Source organism: Xiphophorus maculatus, chromosome 6 (genome assembly GCF_002775205.1).
Source record: "Xiphophorus maculatus strain JP 163 A chromosome 6, X_maculatus-5.0-male, whole genome shotgun sequence".
Lineage (NCBI taxonomy): Eukaryota > Metazoa > Chordata > Actinopteri > Cyprinodontiformes > Poeciliidae > Xiphophorus > Xiphophorus maculatus.
Window position 1 is genome coordinate 24,879,165 of NC_036448.1, and position 17,245 is coordinate 24,896,409.

General features: G+C 40.9%; 1 protein-coding gene and 1 non-coding gene across 4 annotated transcripts in view; both read right to left on the bottom strand.

The window, feature by feature from the left end:
• cadm3 (cell adhesion molecule 3) overlaps positions 1-11,797 on the bottom strand; it is a 147,074-nt gene extending 135,277 nt beyond the window's left edge. For all 3 annotated transcript variants that reach the window (XM_005796560.2, XM_023335978.1, XM_023335976.1), the window contains exons 1-2: positions 11,535-11,797; positions 9,829-9,986 (exon numbers count right to left, since the gene is read on the bottom strand). In XM_005796560.2, coding sequence (XP_005796617.1) covers positions 9,829-9,919 — 91 coding nt within the window. In that variant the 5' untranslated portion in view covers positions 9,920-9,986; positions 11,535-11,797. The remainder of the gene's footprint in view (positions 1-9,828; positions 9,987-11,534) is intronic.
• Positions 11,798-14,416: 2,619 nt separating this feature from the next.
• Positions 14,417-14,490, bottom strand: trnar-ucu. The gene has a single exon. It is a non-coding gene; the product is annotated as a tRNA-Arg (tRNA).
• Positions 14,491-17,245: the final 2,755 nt, after the last annotated feature.

Consider the following 17,245-nt stretch of genomic DNA (forward strand, 5'->3'; position numbering starts at 1 on the left):
TATGGTTCGATCATATGCAACTCTTCATATTGTGATGCCATACTCTATTTTTAGAGGGAAGGAAATTTGTTCTGGCCACTCTTTTAAACAAAGACTTGGCATTTTAACATTTAACATATTCACTGAGTCCTCCAGAGACTAACATGGAGCCCTTAGATGTTTTCATAGTTTGTTTGAGTTTTGCATTGTCTGGTATTGTAGTGAATTGCTGCAAAGTTCACTATGTTTACATCTTGACATTTTACTAAAAAAGGATCAAAAAGCCAAAACTCATTTTATTATTGAGGTGGTCAAAACTTGTCATCCAACTTAGTTTTGTACAACTCAATTTTTTGTCTTTTTTTTCTTGAAAAAATAATGGCGGTGATGAATCTGCTTATTTGCTCTGAGGTCTGATTTAAATATTCACAGAAATTAGAAACTCTGAAATATTATTTTTACTATGTCTCCCGAAAACAATCCTAAAATTAATAGAGGGTGAACTTTCTTTTAGGTATGACTACACACCTTTTCAGAGAGAAGGTCCTAGATCTAACCAGCTGCATCAACAACAGAAAGGGTAATTTCCATCTCAACGGCAATCTATTAAATCACTCCCACAGAGATTTCTAGGAGATAGAATATGACATTTGGAGGTAGAGCTGAGGGGGATTTGAAAGAGTGCAACCTGATCAAGAAGAGAAGCCAACTGCAAAAACAAGGATTCTAGTTGAAAAAGAGGCGATTTAATGTACTGTATTTCAAAGCTGGCGTTTTTGTTTGGCTTTGTTTAATCCACTGCGTCTTTGTGAAGTGATGGTTTAAAGCCGACTCTTCGCTAAATGCAGGACCCCTAATTTTCTCGACCCTCAGCTGCTGCAGCGTGATTTGTCTCCTAATAGCACCTGAGAGGTAGCAGAGTCTGTTAACATTTTGTAAAATCTCAAGAGCCCTTCTCTCTTACAGTCTCTAAATGGCTTTTGCTATTATTATGATGGTAGCGAACAAGATTGATCTGTCCTGATGTAATCTCTCAATGGCTGAATGGGTCTCGGTGGGTGTGAGCTTCCTCAAATTGACAAGGTATAATGGAGACTTCTTTGGACACTCTTGATACCTCTACAATCTGACTGCCTCATATTTAGTTGGGCAAAATATTTCTTATAAACACTTGCATGTTGTGATCCTGCTGCAACTCTGTAGAAAGCAACTCCTGCATTCAACTTTCAGAACTTTCACCTCATTCGTCAAATACCTGGTTTTCCAACTTTTAATTTTTTTTAAAAGCTTAACTTTTTACAGATATTTTTTTTTCCATAGAAAATAAATGGGAAGCTTTCAAATCAGATCTAAACTTGGAGAAATGAAATGGGGTTTTCTTGGAACATAAAGTCATCTCACATTTTTGAAGTATCTGTGTTGCTTTCATCTCTGATCACAACAAAAACCACACTTAAGTTCAATTAACCACCTTGGATTGATTTTTATGATTTATTAGTGCCCCAACTGCTCAGAATATTATTAGCCAACTTAATCACAAAGTATGCCATCAATTCCCCGTTCAAATTCAAGCATCTAGCAACCTGAGCTGAGTAAATCTTCACCACAGCAGTCAGAACACTTGCATAGATTTGGAATAGATTTATTTTTATTTTCAGACTAAGATTTGCTGGGTGAGTCGCCTTTGTTACTGTTTTGTTTGAAAGCCATCAGCTGGATCAGACATTATTACATGAGAATAAACCTCAACTACAGTAATTATACATGCTAAGCTAAGAATTCTTAGATGAACATTTACAAAAATTATTTTTCTTATCTCGAGGGTGCACAGCTGTCAAATTCAAATGTAATAAACATTTCATGACATTTTGATTTTCAAACAAACATATGGTCAAGCAGAAAAATAGTTAGAATGAAGTTTGTATTCCCAAAGTAATAACACAAGTGGTCACTGATGGAGTCATTTATATATAAATGTAGAGTTAAACAATTTAACTTTATTATACTTACTAAATTTGTGAAAAACTAAGACTCCTTCTATGCATTTTACTGCAAGATCGTAATTAAACTGTCTAAAAAAAAGGTATTATTCTAAATTAAAACTAAAACTAGGGAACAATTTGCATGAACTTATTGCAAAGAAATTAGGCAAAAAATATTTTTACAACAGCATAAATGACAATTCAATATCTGAAAACTGACAGAGTTAAGCTGTATCCATGTAGTTCAGTTTGTTATCTTCATATTTCACCATATGTAATTAAGCATAAATAAATTTTTTATTTAATAAAAAAGTAAAGTTGAAAAAGTCCATAAAAAGTATTAACTTAGTATTAAGCCATTGTATTTTTTTGGAATGTATTTTACAAGTTTGTAGCAAAATCTGAAATGATTTTGTACAATTCAACTGTCATTTCATGTTCTTAAGTTAATGTAGGCTCATTACTTTACCTCATAGCTTTCACAATGCCTTTTTGCAGAAAATGCAGTTTTTCTAGTGGAGCTTTCAGTTTCCCTTCTTTTATGCCTATGGCAGCTCTGGAAATCTATGACGACGATATGGAGACACACTAGTGGGTGTAAAGCGAGATGAAAATCCTCCCAAGGGCCCTGGCGCCCATGGCTGGAGCTTTGTTAGAAGTTTAATCAATCAGCCACAGTGCCTTAATTAATCGGCATGATGAACAGGAGAAATAATTGGGTTTCTGCCAGACGGGAATCTGTTGCAATCTAATGTCAGCCAATCGGGATCCAATTTGTTATCACAAAGCTGATCTGGACGACAAAACACTTGCAGGATCAAAGCAGGATAAAAATACAAGACAATGGATCTAATGTGCCTTTGGAGGTAAACTTTTGACAGGAAACACAAGGTCTCAACCTCTCCAGCAATGTACTCAACCTGTTTAAGATACTTAATTGGATCTAAACAACGTCAGAACGTTCATCAGTCTTAATAGAACCCAGGATATAGGATAGAATATACTACTGAAGCATAGTGGTGGAAGAAGAATTAAATCTGCTCCTCCCCAGATGTTTCTGAATCAGGAGAAAGCTAATGAGGGGTGTCTAGTTTTCCAATAACGCAGCAGATGCCATTAACTGTAGCCCTCTCTGACAATACTGATCAGCCCAGACTCAGTTCAGACAAGGTAAGCAATGTCTGCAACAGATGGAAGAACACTATAGCCTCTAAATAGCCAACACTAAGAAGAAGCCAAAATAGTTGAGTCCTATACCACTGGAGCCAAACGGAAAAATAGCTTAGGCCTCTTATTAATGTCACAGTGGCTAGGCGGCAATTCCCCCAGGCTCTGTGTACCTCAGCTTGTTAATGAGTCACTGCTTATCAGTCAGCCTTGTTAACAGGCAGAGGCCTCTCATCCAAACCGCCTACCGCTATTGTGTGCTAGCTGTAAAGCGTATTAGCCAAATATTCCCCCATCTTGGCACACAGGAAGTCAACAGCAAATAACAGCAGTGCACACAGGAAGTGGGCTTTGAGCCAATGAGAAAGGGCTGGTCCAATGGGGAAGGAACCCATTTTGTCTGAGGATAAAGTGAACCGCTGGCAGACATGCAGAGTCTTCCCGCCTGTAAATCTTAGCACACAAACAACAAGTGCACACAGCTCCCATTCTTTAATCTTTATTCATTACCAGCCTCAGCTGGAGGTATCGGGAGTCATTCAGTGGCTCCGACCAGCAGAACTCGTAGAGTAAATAAACAATTAGGCATGTTTCTGGTCACAAAAGTAAACTTCCTGCTGGGGTATGCCGTGGATTCTAAGAGCCAGGTGGCTGATGGGAGGTCGCGGCACGTCGCTCTGCTTGTTGTCGACTGAACCGACCCTCTGCTCCCCACCACAGCCCCGGGGTAATTGGGTCAACATTACAGAACCAGGGCACAGCCGGCCAATTGCATGCCTAATCTGTGCCCTTCTGAGAGGCACTTTCCATCCACATCGCATGGCTGCACATCCAGCTGTGGAAATGGATATGTCAAATGGCATGCAATTAGTGTCTCCCTGATTCGTTCAGTTGCTCTAAGGAAGCCCACTCGCAGATGAGTCGAGAAAAAAACTCAACTGTCCTTTTCATGACTTGACATTCATATGATAAAGAGATGAGGGACTTGGGAGTGAGCGGTTGGTCAGGAGTCATGACACAGATTCAATGGAATGCTTTAAAGGGGCAGTATAATGTAAAATTGACTTTTTTGAGCTTTGCATTATTCCCTCATCAAAAACATATCTGGAGTGTCGGATTGATTCTTTAATCGCATGTTTAAGAAATCTTTTAATTTCCCATGGCAATCATTCAACTGCGCAATACACCTGCCTGGACCTACCTCCTCCTTGGACATGCAGTTTCTGAGGTTCCAAGTTTCCACCTCACAGTGCCACCCTACCCTGCGACTCCCCCACTCAGCTTCTTCAGACTAGCGGCAGCAATTAGCAAACACCTGGTGGAACTGCACATTTGCAACACTAGTAAAAATGCTTAAAGTTTAATAGAAGAGCACTGTTGTGATAACTTCCTAAACGTGTATGATTTATTTTAAATCATAATAATATTTAGTAAATACGTAGCACTTTTATAACAACTGACAGCAACATAGCTATTTGATTGTGCTATGAAATTACGCTATGTGACTGGAAAATACATAATACTGCCCCTTTAAAAATAACATTTTCAGATTTTTTTGTTCATGTTTGTTTGAGACAAAAGATTCCTCGTAAATTGAATTTGCTGAAGACTCAAGCAGCCGAGCAATAATGAGCTCCTCTGCTTTCAGAAGGCTCATCTGCTCCAACATTGATTGCTGAGCTAATCATTTTTCCTCTCTGATACATAATGCTGAATTATTTATGTTAAGTAGACCATTCTGTTCCAGGTCCTCCTTCTGTGGACTTCTCCATTATGAAGACCCATTATCTGACTACTCAACCACTCTAATCCATCTTCTACTTAACGGCTCTGCCGCAGAGTCACAACAACACCAATCAGACTGATCGGAGCAGATGTGAGCGATGGACACGTGCTCAAGGCTTATACTTCCTGCTTAAAGTTCAGCCCGGTTGTTTGGGCATTACTCACATGTCAACTGCAAAACTGCACATACAAGATTAACATACAGTCACTTTGAGAAGGATTCATCCATCTTGAATTTTTTCACATCTATTAATGCTGCAGCCACAAACTTCAGTGTATTTTAACCTGTTTTAGGTGACAGACTCAGAAAGTAGATAATCTGTGAAATAGAAGGAAGTAGAGAAATAGTTTCAAGAATTTTTAGAAATAAAAACTGACAGCTTTTAGTCTGAAACCGTTAAATGAAATCTGAAGCAGTGTAAAACAGTAAGCCGTCACTCTGCGAGAGGCAGAGGACGCCCTGGACAGACCACCAGTCCATCACAGGCCAAGAAAATAATCGTGCAATAATACACTCATCCCTACAGGCAATTTATAGTGGCTAATTATGCTAACATGCATATTTTGCATCATAGGAGGAAGCTAAAGCACCTGAAAGGAACCCACACATTCACCTAGGAGACCGGCTGAGGTTATGGGTAAGGCTGGGCATGATAATTACAGTCACTGACCAATTCTCTCACAGATTTTACAAATGCTCAACAGACACAACCTAACAACCCACTTCTAAGGTGCCTGGCCCTTCAGGTAGAAAAGAGAAACTCCCCAAGGCTCTCAGCAGTTTCTCCAGGTTCATCAGTGTTACTGCACCTGATGCTTTCCAGCACCTTACTCAACTAATACAGGTTTGTGGATTTGAAATGCTCCCTTAAGATTTATTGAGCGCAATTACCTTTGTTGTCACATGCATCTATGCAAACCTGTTACAGAAAGGCCCTGAAAACAGAGCTAACAAATGCACCACTGTGCAGCCATTCTGATACTTGTAAAAACAAAACAGTACAATCCAATTCATTCAGAAGCCTCCAAATAATAAATTATTTATTATTTCAAACTAATGTTTATTGAGAACATTAGTGACCAAACAATATGATCAAGACCAAGAAATACAGAATACAAGTCAGGGGTTAAGATTTAAGAATGTGCTAGAAAAATGTTAAGTCCCATTGAGAAAATAAAAACCTATGGCTCAACTGTAAACCTACCAAAGTTAGGCCAAGGAAGTGGCTGAGTCAATAGGAGATTCAGCCAAAATGCCTCTGTAACTCTGCATCTTAGGATGGGAATGTGTAACCAGGGCAACTTTTAGTCACAGTTTGCCTTCAATAGAAGAGTAGCACAAAGAAAGCTATAATAGGTTGCATTTATAAGACACCACATGCCATTTAAGGGACTCAAAAAACATGTAGAAAAAGATTCTCTGATCAGATGTTTGCAAAATCATTTGGTCTATCCCATAAGATCTCTGTTGTAAAACACGGCGTTGGTAGCATCATGCTGGGGTTGTTTTCTCTAGCAGGTACAGAGAAACTGATTGAGGTTGATAGGAAGAGGAAATGTAGAGAAATTATGGAAAAATCCTGTGAGAGGTTCAGGGGTAGGAATACTTTTGCAGGGCGCTGTAAGCGTGTATATTTCTTTATCCATAACCAAGTTTGCCATTTCATTTTGTATTCAGGACACTGAATACAGTGTTGTATTCAGAGACATTGTTCACTTTGTGAAATATTGTGATTCTATTGTCTAACTTATTCTAAGTGATTCTGACTTATTTCAAAGTAGTTGTATTGAGTGAATTTGATTTTAATTAAAGTTTTATACAGGAAAAAATTTCTGCTACACTTTAGATTAAAACATGCAGTTTAAAGCCGCAGTAGAGGCCAGCGCTCCATCCCTCATCCCGCATTTCACTTTCACTCTTTGACGTGTTTTCTCATCTCCTAAATGCTGTCAGACGTCTCAGGCTTAATTACTCTCGCTGACTGACATGATAATGTAAAACAGTGCTCAGGTGAAACTAAAGCAAGAATTGGTCATGCATGGTCAGGCCTCCCAGTGGGCACACCTTAATCAAATGTGACACGCTTCTGAACGGGAGCCAGAATCATTTTGGGGCCCAAATAATGAACCTCTACCTGGGTTTCAATGACGAGCTACACGTGTCTGGGTCAGCAAACTGACAAGAGTTTGATATTTCATCATCAGAGGCTCAGTCTGGGGCGGCCATTTCTCCTCTTCTTCTCTTTAAGCAGCTCACCGCGCTCTGAATTTCTTACTCATCTTAACACAGCCGGATTGTCCACAGGAGGAACACATTAATAATCTTTGCACAGAAACTAAATAGCACTTAATTCAAAAGAAATTAAAACATTGCTCATACGGATAAATGATGTCAGAAGAAACTCAAAGATGTGCGGGTGTGCATATCGTACTCATTTATGGTGTGATTGCAAAAAATGTGTAGGCGAGATCAGCTGAATGCAGAGGGCCCTTAAGAGCATATAGTCCAAATGCAAATCAGAGAATGTTTTTTAGAAGGCTCCTTGCTTGCTGAAATCTATCTCTGTTCTGTGCCAAACACTGTGCAATTAAAACCCCAACTGTAATGAGAAAATGGCAACAACGTATTACCTGTGTCAATCAATTTTCAATGGCTCGAGGGCCAATTGCTGCTCGCCATTTTGTGTCGGGTACAAACTGCCCTCTGAAGGTTGTGTTACCGGCAGGCAGTCACTTGAGAATTATGTAATTGGGAAGCACATTGGACAGTGTATTCCTGCTCACTTGGTACTCGCAGCGGGGATGATATCATTACAAAGTGCTTCTCTCATCAAATCCTCTCTTACCATCCGCCTCAGCCGCAGTTACAGTTTTAGCCATGACGAGTGTTCCGTATCTGAGCTGCAAAGTGTGTGGAAACGTGTTTGGCTGCAATCTCAGAAAGCACAAGATGATCGCCTTGTTTTTCCAGGTTGTATGAAGCTTCAACATAAACAGATGGTTTGCAGAGCATCAGAAAAAATATTGCGAGATGCTGAGAACGAAAGACAGAAACTCAAGATTTTGTTCGCTTTCTCTGTGTGTGCAGGGCTTTGGAAACTTAATTCCTTTTGAGTCTTATCATATTTTGTCAGTTTACAACCCCAAATTTCCATGTATTTTATTGGGATTTTGTTAATATAGATTAGAAAAGTATTCAGCCCATTTACTCTGTAAGCTCCATATAAAATCCAGCAAAACCAATTGCAGGTTTACAGTGGAGGTGGGCAAATCTGTCGCCCTTTACCAAAGAGTGGCAAAAAAGAGTGCTTTTTATCTCTAAAACGTGTGCTCCTAAAGGTGTTTTCACACCTCATAGTTGATTGGGGACCAAAATTGCACAAAAACCTCAGAAGAAGGCATGAGTGCAACTTCTTTCTTCACAAAATGTAAACAAAAATGGAGTGCCTGATTTCTCTTTTGTTCTTGGCATAAGACCACAAACTATTTCTCCTGCTAGAGCTAGGTTTGCATGCTCATTTAGGTTGTATTTACCCAGAATGCCCTGTGCTAAACACACAGGGCATTCTGAGTGGCCTGGAGTAGTTTCCAGGCCACTTGCATTCACATATGCATTGGAACTGCACCAGAGTTCACTTCAATCTTAGGTTTGTCGGTGAACCAGAGTTTGCTTTTTGGTCCACATCAGAGTTTGATTGCGCATTCACACCTCGCCAAACAAACTGGACTTTCTAGGTAAACAAACTAGAGTTTGATTAAAGTGGAAAAAACAGGGCTGCTGTGAATGCACACTGAGTCACCACCAAGCTACATGTTTCAGATGGGTTCCTGCTCCAGCACACTTGATTCACCTTCCTAGCAAGTTCTGCAAAAACCCTTAATAAGGAATCAAGAAGAAAACATCAAATCAGAGAGGACAGTGAGCTCTAAGGACAAGGTTTGCCTCATTCTATGAGAATCTTTTCTCCAGGAGAGACAGTGAAGCTGGTTATAGCTGATGGGAACATTGGAATAAAACCTGCAAGTTTGAGACTAGATTCCACATCAGCAGGAACAAACCTACAGCCAGACTTAAAATGAAATGGTTAAGATCAAAGTATATTCATTCATGGCTCAGTCAAAGCCCAGACCCAAATCCAACCAACAATCATTGGCCACACTTCAAGCTTGATCTTCACAGACACTCTTTGTCCAATTTAGCTGAGCTAACACTGTTTTTCAAAGCAGAAAGAGCAAAAACATCACTTTATAGACGTGACGATAAAATAACACCAAATCAGACTTTTCTGATCTACAAGCAAACTAACCCTGCACTTTACCCTTCACCCTCACACATCATCCCACAGATAAACACGGTGGTGGCAGCATGATGCTTTGTGAAAGATGTCCATAAAATCTAAATGACAATATTTGGCGAGACTCAAAAATGTACCTTTAGCATGAGTTGTTTCACAAAGACAAAAAAAAAACTGTGTCTAAATTGGATTTGCTGATGCAACAGCAGTGAATATTAGTTCAACAAAGTTTTTACAGAGTTTCACCATTTAGGTTAGAGAAATTAAATATATGCCACACTTTTTTCAAGTTTTGCGTGGCACTGTATTTGTGAAAAACAAGCTTAGGTGAAACTGTAATGAGCTTGCACGCTGAACTCCACCTCCACATTGAAGTCATACACACATTCCTCAAAAAGCACAACTGCACAAAATTCCACTGAGAGTCTGGGGAGGTGGGAGTGTCCCATGTGCTTAATAACGGTCCTCTGCTTCCCTTTTCATAATACAGGAAACAACAAGTGGACAGTTAGGCAGCTCCACCAGAGGCAGAAAGAGAGGGTCAGAGAGATCAGAGGCCCCAGGAGAGACACTGCGAGAATACGAGAGACAGATGAAGAGGGAGAGAGAGATGTGCTTACCATTGACAATGTTGCTGTGAACCGCAGCTGCGAATAGTGCAGTCAATAAGCTGACAATCCATAGAGCAGAGGGTGCTGATGGGAAGGCCATGGTCGGGCACGCAGATCCGCCTGTCTCACTGAAAGCTCAGGAGGGCAGAGAGGCTCTGGAGTGTCACCTGCAGGAGGGGGCACATAATGGAGAAGCTAAAAACAACAGGCAGACCGGGCAGGCCAACTGACCACTAATTGCGTCCCTAGCCGCTGAGTGAATAAACGGTTGGCCCACCCGTTACTCACGCGTCGCTCCGGGTACCCATCGATCTGCTTTTGTCATAACAAACTGAGAGAGAGAGAGAGGGGGGATGGGGGCGGGGGGCTGAGAAAGGAGGAGAAGGAGAGGGGGGCTGATGAAGCCAAGCTGCAAGAAAGGGATGGACATGGAGATGGAGAAGGGGCGCGTGGTGTAAGGAGAGGAGGAAGAAGATGTCTTATCCTCTTATGTTGGGGAATTTATTGCGCTTTAACGAGCTCATGCGCGCAACTGGAAGTGAGATATAGGGGTGTTTCTGGACAGCTCATGGCCAAACCCCCACTAATTAAATGTAACGCAAGAAGGAAGCGCTGCCTCGGACAACAAACAGGAGAGAAGAAAGAGGAAGCGAGAGCAAAGATGCACCTGCTGCCCGCTGAGAATTAGCTGTGTGCGCGGTGCGCTCTGCTCGGCGTTGGACACGAATGTCGGGCATAAAATCAGCTCTGGCACTGCTGCTTTCCCTTCCCGCTCTCTTTCTCTCATATTAAAACACACACACACGCATGCACGCCTTCAGCTTCCCCTTTCTCACATTTCTTAAAAATAGCTGCAGCCCCGCACGGAGGTGAGCCCTCTGTCCATCTGCGGCGCGCTCACCGCTGAGAGCGAACCGCGGCGGTAGTTAGAGCCAGCGGGACGGGCGCGGAGAGAGGAGAGAGGGTGGGGTGCAGGGTGGTGCATACATGTGTGCGCCTCTGTGTGTGTGTATTGGGGGGGAGCCCAGCATTTTGCATGGAGTGGGATGTGTGGGAATGGAAGGAGGAGGGGGGATTGTGGGTTATGTTTATTGTTACTCCAGCCCTTCCTGTTGAGTGATGGCGAGAAATAAAAACAAAACTCAAGCAAGTGAATGCATGGGAAATAACCCACACGCTCTCTCTCTCTCTTCCTCTCTCTGTATATATGGGCGTGCTGAACACAAGTTCCCGCTGGGCACTTGTGTTGAAAGTAATAACAGAGGCGATAATAATCATAACAACAGTTGACATTGGCGGCTACCTGCATCGTTGCGACGAGTACCACACAAATGTTTCTAAGATCTTCTTCCGTACTTGGAGAAGGAAATAAAAACCCTCCAGTCTGCCGCCGCCGCCGCTGCTGGGAAGAGATTCACTCCCAGCGAGTTGTGATCCTTATTTTTCCCACAGAACATCGTAGCCAAAACAACCGAGGAGCGCGCAAGAAAACGCACATTTTTGGAGTAAATTACCAAAACACGCAGACACTCTTAGGATCTTGCTCTGCGTAATGTGCCCATAAACACACACATACACACACAAAGAGAGACATTCCTGGAGACGCAAAAGCGTCAGCACTGACAGGTGTCTCCTGTCCGCCCAAACACACAGCCAACAGCCAAACCCCGAACCACAACACAAACTGAAGCAGCGCACGGTTTGAACGCACACACCGTAATATTCCACCTCAGGAGTCCGGTTCTGTTGCTGGTTTCCAGTAAGGTCCCTTCCAATAATGACTCTCCTTCTGATGCGCAGGTTTCTTTTTTTTTCTCCCCCACCGCTGTGCCTTCTCTCTTTTTATTTTCTTGGAATAATCTCCCAGCTTCTTCTTGTTTCTCCTGCTTTGTTCCTTCGCTCTTTCCCCACTGTTTGTAGGCTATCTCTGCCTCTCCACGGTTACCGTTCACTGCAGCAAAAACAGACTGTCTGAAAGACGGAGCGGGAGGGGAGGGGACAAGGAGGGAGGGGAAAGGATGGAGAGGGGGAGGGAGGGGATTATAATACGATTTGGCCCACACCGCCGGGATAACAGGCCCAGAGCAGGGGCCTACTGGCTGAGAGCAACATGAAGGAGATGGAGTAGATATGGGAAGCTTGATCTCAACGCACTGAAATATCACCATAACGTCCCTGTAACACTTCACAGTGACTTTATAGTGACCTTATCAGACTTTGAGGAATTTTATCACTGCTGTAGAACAACACTGTGACACCGATGTTCACTTTATCTACAGTTTGGATACAGAGTACACTGGAGAAAATTAACTGGTAGATTTTAGCTGCTAAAATTGATGTAGCAGTTTAAACAGAGTCAAGGTCTTTGGAAAGGGTCACCAAAGCTCAAGGTTGATGTTTTATAAACACTACATAAGTTTCAAAAATGAAAATGGTTAAGCTTTATTTTGTTGTATTTTTTTCCTGTACTAAACCTACAAGCATCTGTTAAAAAGGATGATGTCATAGCCTAGCCTCTAATTTAAAGATCTTCAGCTATATGGGTTTTTTTTTTCAACACAACACAAAAATAAAAAATTACAATGAGCAAATATCTACTGTTTGTATGACTTTTGACAAAGATAAGAATAAAACACTCATCTCTACCTTATAATATGGAAAATCACTGCCAGATGTTTGGATGGGTTGTCAATTTTTTTTTTTATTGGCATACCTTAAAAAACATGTTTTATCCTCGTTTGTTTTGTTTGAAATATGCCAAAAACATTGTGCCTCTACGTTTTGTAGGAACAAAACAATGAAGACACAAACTAATCAGTATTTCTCACATCTGCTGCAGGTGAACATCCCTCTGCTCCAGGGGTGAATCCAGATTCTGCTGGGAGATGCTCAGTCTTATTAAAATAAACAATGAAGGACGATAATCATTCTCAGCTCATTCCTGTTCAATTTTTAGTCATAAACCCATTTAAACATATCCTCAGTCTTTCCATTCCCTGCCGGATAATATGAACAATGATTGACTGAACCAACATCTTCAGCTAAATGCTAATCTAAATGTTTAGGTTTCTTTCATAGCAATAGTTCATGCTTTTAGAGGTTGTCCCTGTCAGATAAATAATAAACTTTACAGAATATTACATTTACAAACTCATATGATTAAAATCTCAACGATTTCAAGGGCAAATATTAATTTAACCCAATTCACTAGTCATTTTTTATAGTGTAGACACCTATCTGATGGATTTAAGCCTACACAGTGGTTCATTTCCTAAAATGAGGAGGTCATCTGCTGCATATTGTCACGGCTCTCAGTGGGGGTATGATGTTTCTTATCGGCAGATATAGAGCCATTACCCATTTCTGGTAGATATGCCCCTTATTATCTCCCACAGGCTTCATAATTTGCAATATGGTAATCATGGCACTCAGTGTTTGGCCTTGGGGGTCTTTTCTTAAAAATGCATAAAAAGTCATGTCAAAAAAACTAAATGATTCTCAAATATGCCGCATATGATTTTATGTTTACTTACATTATTTTATTTTTTACCAGCAACAACTTATTTGTGTATTTATTTAACAAAGGGAACTCCTTGGAGTTCTGACGTTTCATAGGCTACTGACATTTCATGCATGTGACCCGTTAGGGAATCAGGAGCAATAACAGGGGTGGAGGGACGGAGGGGAGGCAGGGTTGTTCAACTTGCCAGAGAGGGATTAAGGATTAGTTTTACTGGCGGATTAGGTTTTGCATGTGGGGAGGCATGATGGGGTTAAACGTGGATGGTGGCGGCTGCAAAAAGAAGGAATCCTCGAGGGGGAGGCTAGGGGTTTTCAGGAAAATACAAAATAAGATGCAACAAAAGGCGAGTCGGGACAAGAGATCTTTAAGGAACCAGCTGTTTTCCACAATGTAGAAAAATTTAAAAATGAAACGCACATCCAGATTCTAGATTTTGGCAATGTGCTGTTCTAAAGATAAAATCCACCTTTTTGCTCTTTTTTTATATACATTAAACAGAGGTCAGCCCTTTGATTCCATTACATTAACACAACATTTGGATTCGGCAGTCATAAAACGGCACCATTTCCTGTCACAGTGACACTTCATCTCTCTCCCTCTCTGTGCCGTTACACCATATTTGAGAACAGAAACGCAGCATCTGGCATCATTAAGCACTTGTTATGAGGGCGGAAAAGGCTTTAAATGCTTTGTTGCTGGCGCTGCACATGAGGAGCGGACAGCTCCAGGTGCTGAAACGGTGACTTTGCCTCGGTGAGGCTGCACTAAACTGACTTGTCCTGTTGTGTTTGTGTGATGACCGAGTGCAGTTGAGCATGCAGCCCCAGGAGCATGAAAAGGTGTGCTGTGCTGGTGCACTAAAAGCTGTATTGTAAGGTTTTTTGTCATTTACATACAAGCTTTTTTAAAATTGGATATGATTCATAGACGGCGTCAAATCTTCCTTCATCTTCTGTTTCCAGCAGACTGAAAAACCTTTTACAAAATATCACAGACGCAGAGGCTAAAAGACACATTTGCCTTGATTCAAATTCAATCTGCGTCATCCTAAAAAAGTCTGTACCGACACACATACATCTCTGCCGGGACTCGAACCCGGAGCCTCTGGATTAGAAGTCCAGCGCGCTATTCCATTGCGCCACAGAGACTGAGGCACATTTTTTTCTCCATCAAAACCTGCTTTATGCTCCCCCACCCATCGCTGTGCAGCATCCGCTCCATCCCTCAGCATCAGGACCGCAGCCTTGCACATTTTCCGCTACCCGCCGGTAGGGGGTGCTGCTGCAGCCACATTTCCACAATGCCGTCATGAAACAAACCTCTGCTGCTTGAAGGCATGTTCTCTCTTTGAAATATCCTAATACCGTAATTACTGGAGTTGAGATGATGCATTGTATGTCCATCAATGGTTATAAGCTAGTGAGTTCTTTTCTTGAAGTGAATAAAAAGACTGCTTATAAGCTCAGTTTTAGATTTATACAAACATTTTTTTAAAGCATTTAGATTTCAAACGAGCCGTTTTAAACTCTATCCAGTACCTCATAAAAGTATTCATATTATCAGAGTAACATTATGTCTTAGAAGTTCTCTTAGCTCTGATTGCAGGGTGTCTGACATGTAAATGGCTTCCTACATGAAATCTAATCAAAGCTACAGGCAGTTTTCAACCTGAGCTAGAAATCCACTGGGACTACAAATTACTTTTAACGTACAACAGGAAATTATTTAAGACCTACAGCTCCCTGCTAAAGTATTCTTATCTCTTCTTCTGGCTTCGTCTAGAAATCGTTTGTTCCCCCTCTATTATTTCCAAAATAGCTCAAAGCTCAATCAGACTGGATGGAAAACATCTGTGAACATCTATTTTTAAGTCATGTCCCACATTTTAAGTTGGATGTCTGGACTTTAATTTGTCTATTGTAACATATGATCCTGCTTTGGATGGCTCCGTCCATCTTCTCCTCAACTCTGATTAGCATTGCTGTGGCTCCTGAAGGCTTACATTCCCACAGCATGATGATACCACCACTTTATCTCATTTGGTCAGAAGCCTTTCCTCCATGTTTGCAGTGTCCCCACCACTAAACTGCAAAGGAGATTTTATTCTTGCTTTCTTTCATCAACAACTTTCTATTTATGCTGTCTATTTACAGGGACAAGGTACATTTCATACATTTTTTAGTCATGCATGCATGGTACCTGTGCAGTCAAAAACTGCTAATTTCCATCTGCAGTCCTTGGACAGGTTGATGTAGTCAATTGTGGTTTGACAAATCATAAATTGCTGAAATACCGGTATAATTATTAATTGCATATACATCTGATAATTCATTATTTAGATCTCACTAAAACCAAACAAACCAAACTAAACTACAGACAATTTATAAAACAATTTAATTGTCTTCATCTATAACGAGTAAAAATTCTGCTTTGTCTAGGAAAATATTTGAGGATTAAAAAAAACCAAAAAACTAAAAGTTGTCCACACAACAGATTCCACTGGATCACAGTAGCTCCTCCAGAGTCAGCATGAGACTTTCTGGGTGTTTTCAATTTTTGCTTTCCTTGCCAACTTGTCATGTCAGGTGAATGACCATAAACAGATACACTGCTTTAACTTCTTCACAAATGTATTCCTAACCTGTCTGCTGCGTTCCTCTGCCAACTTCTACTGCCTGTATAAGGCAGATGTATGTATCCCGAGAATAAATTGCACATATTTGGGTTTCTACCAAATATGTGTAACTATGATTTCAGAGAGTAACTGGATACAAAAAGAAATAAAAACCTTGTATAATTTCTTTCATCTTCACAGATGTGGTCTTATATTTCTTAATCCACATAAAAGCGAGATAAACACATAGAACTTTTTTAGGCTGCAAGATGACAGATTGCAACAAAACTAGAGATATAAATACTTCTGCAGTGTACAGTAGATCATAAGTAATTTTCCGTTGCATATTAATAGCAATTTGTAGTCTCAGTGGATCTCCAGCAGAGGTCAAAAAGTGCCCGTAGCTTTGATTAGACTCCATGTAGGAAGTAATTTACATGCCAAACTCACTGCAATCAGACCACACATACAGGAAGATCTTCAAGCGATAGCATTACACAGATAATTATTTTAAGCTGGCAGTGGTTAAATATAGACACGTTAGGCCAATTATGGAGGTGACGTGAATCTGAAGGGAATTCAGCACCATCAAAAGCACAAACACTTGAGCTTTACAAACTTTGGCAGTCACTGCAGAAACGCTCTGGTTTGCTGCGATAAATACGTTAAAATCAAGAAGAGTTTTCCAGCTGGAAAAATAAACTACATCCAAGGTGACATATATTCAATTTGAGTCAACAGTAATAGGTTGATAAACCAATTCTGTTGGACTAACTAGACATCTTCCTTCTGTTTCTTTAGAAATTTTGTTGATCTAAACAGATTTTTGAACCAGCTCATGCTTTGCTTGCCTCAGAATTTTCCCTTTTACTTATTATCTTCCCTCCATCTGCATTTTTTACTGTTTACTTCATAAATGGGGTTTGGATTTGACATAACATCAGAACTCTCTTTCATTCTCACTGCAGGACAAAAGCTGTTCAGCTCCTGTGTTGCACAGAGGGAGGTAGAGCCAGAGGCAAGCTGCTGGTGAGGAGCAGGTTCCCACTCGCAGCTTCCACCACTGGCTCAACACTCCTCTTCCTCTTCCCTGATGTTTGAAAAATGCATCCGAGCATCTTTAGGCTGCGGCGAGGCAATAAACCGCTCTTCAGACGCAAATATTACAGGGCTCATCCTGCACAGACTGACAACGTCGCAGCTCTTCAGGCAGGGAGAAGTGATTAATGAATTTTACGTCACAGAGTGATTAGACAAATAAGGAGATAACATGTAGGTCGCATATAATT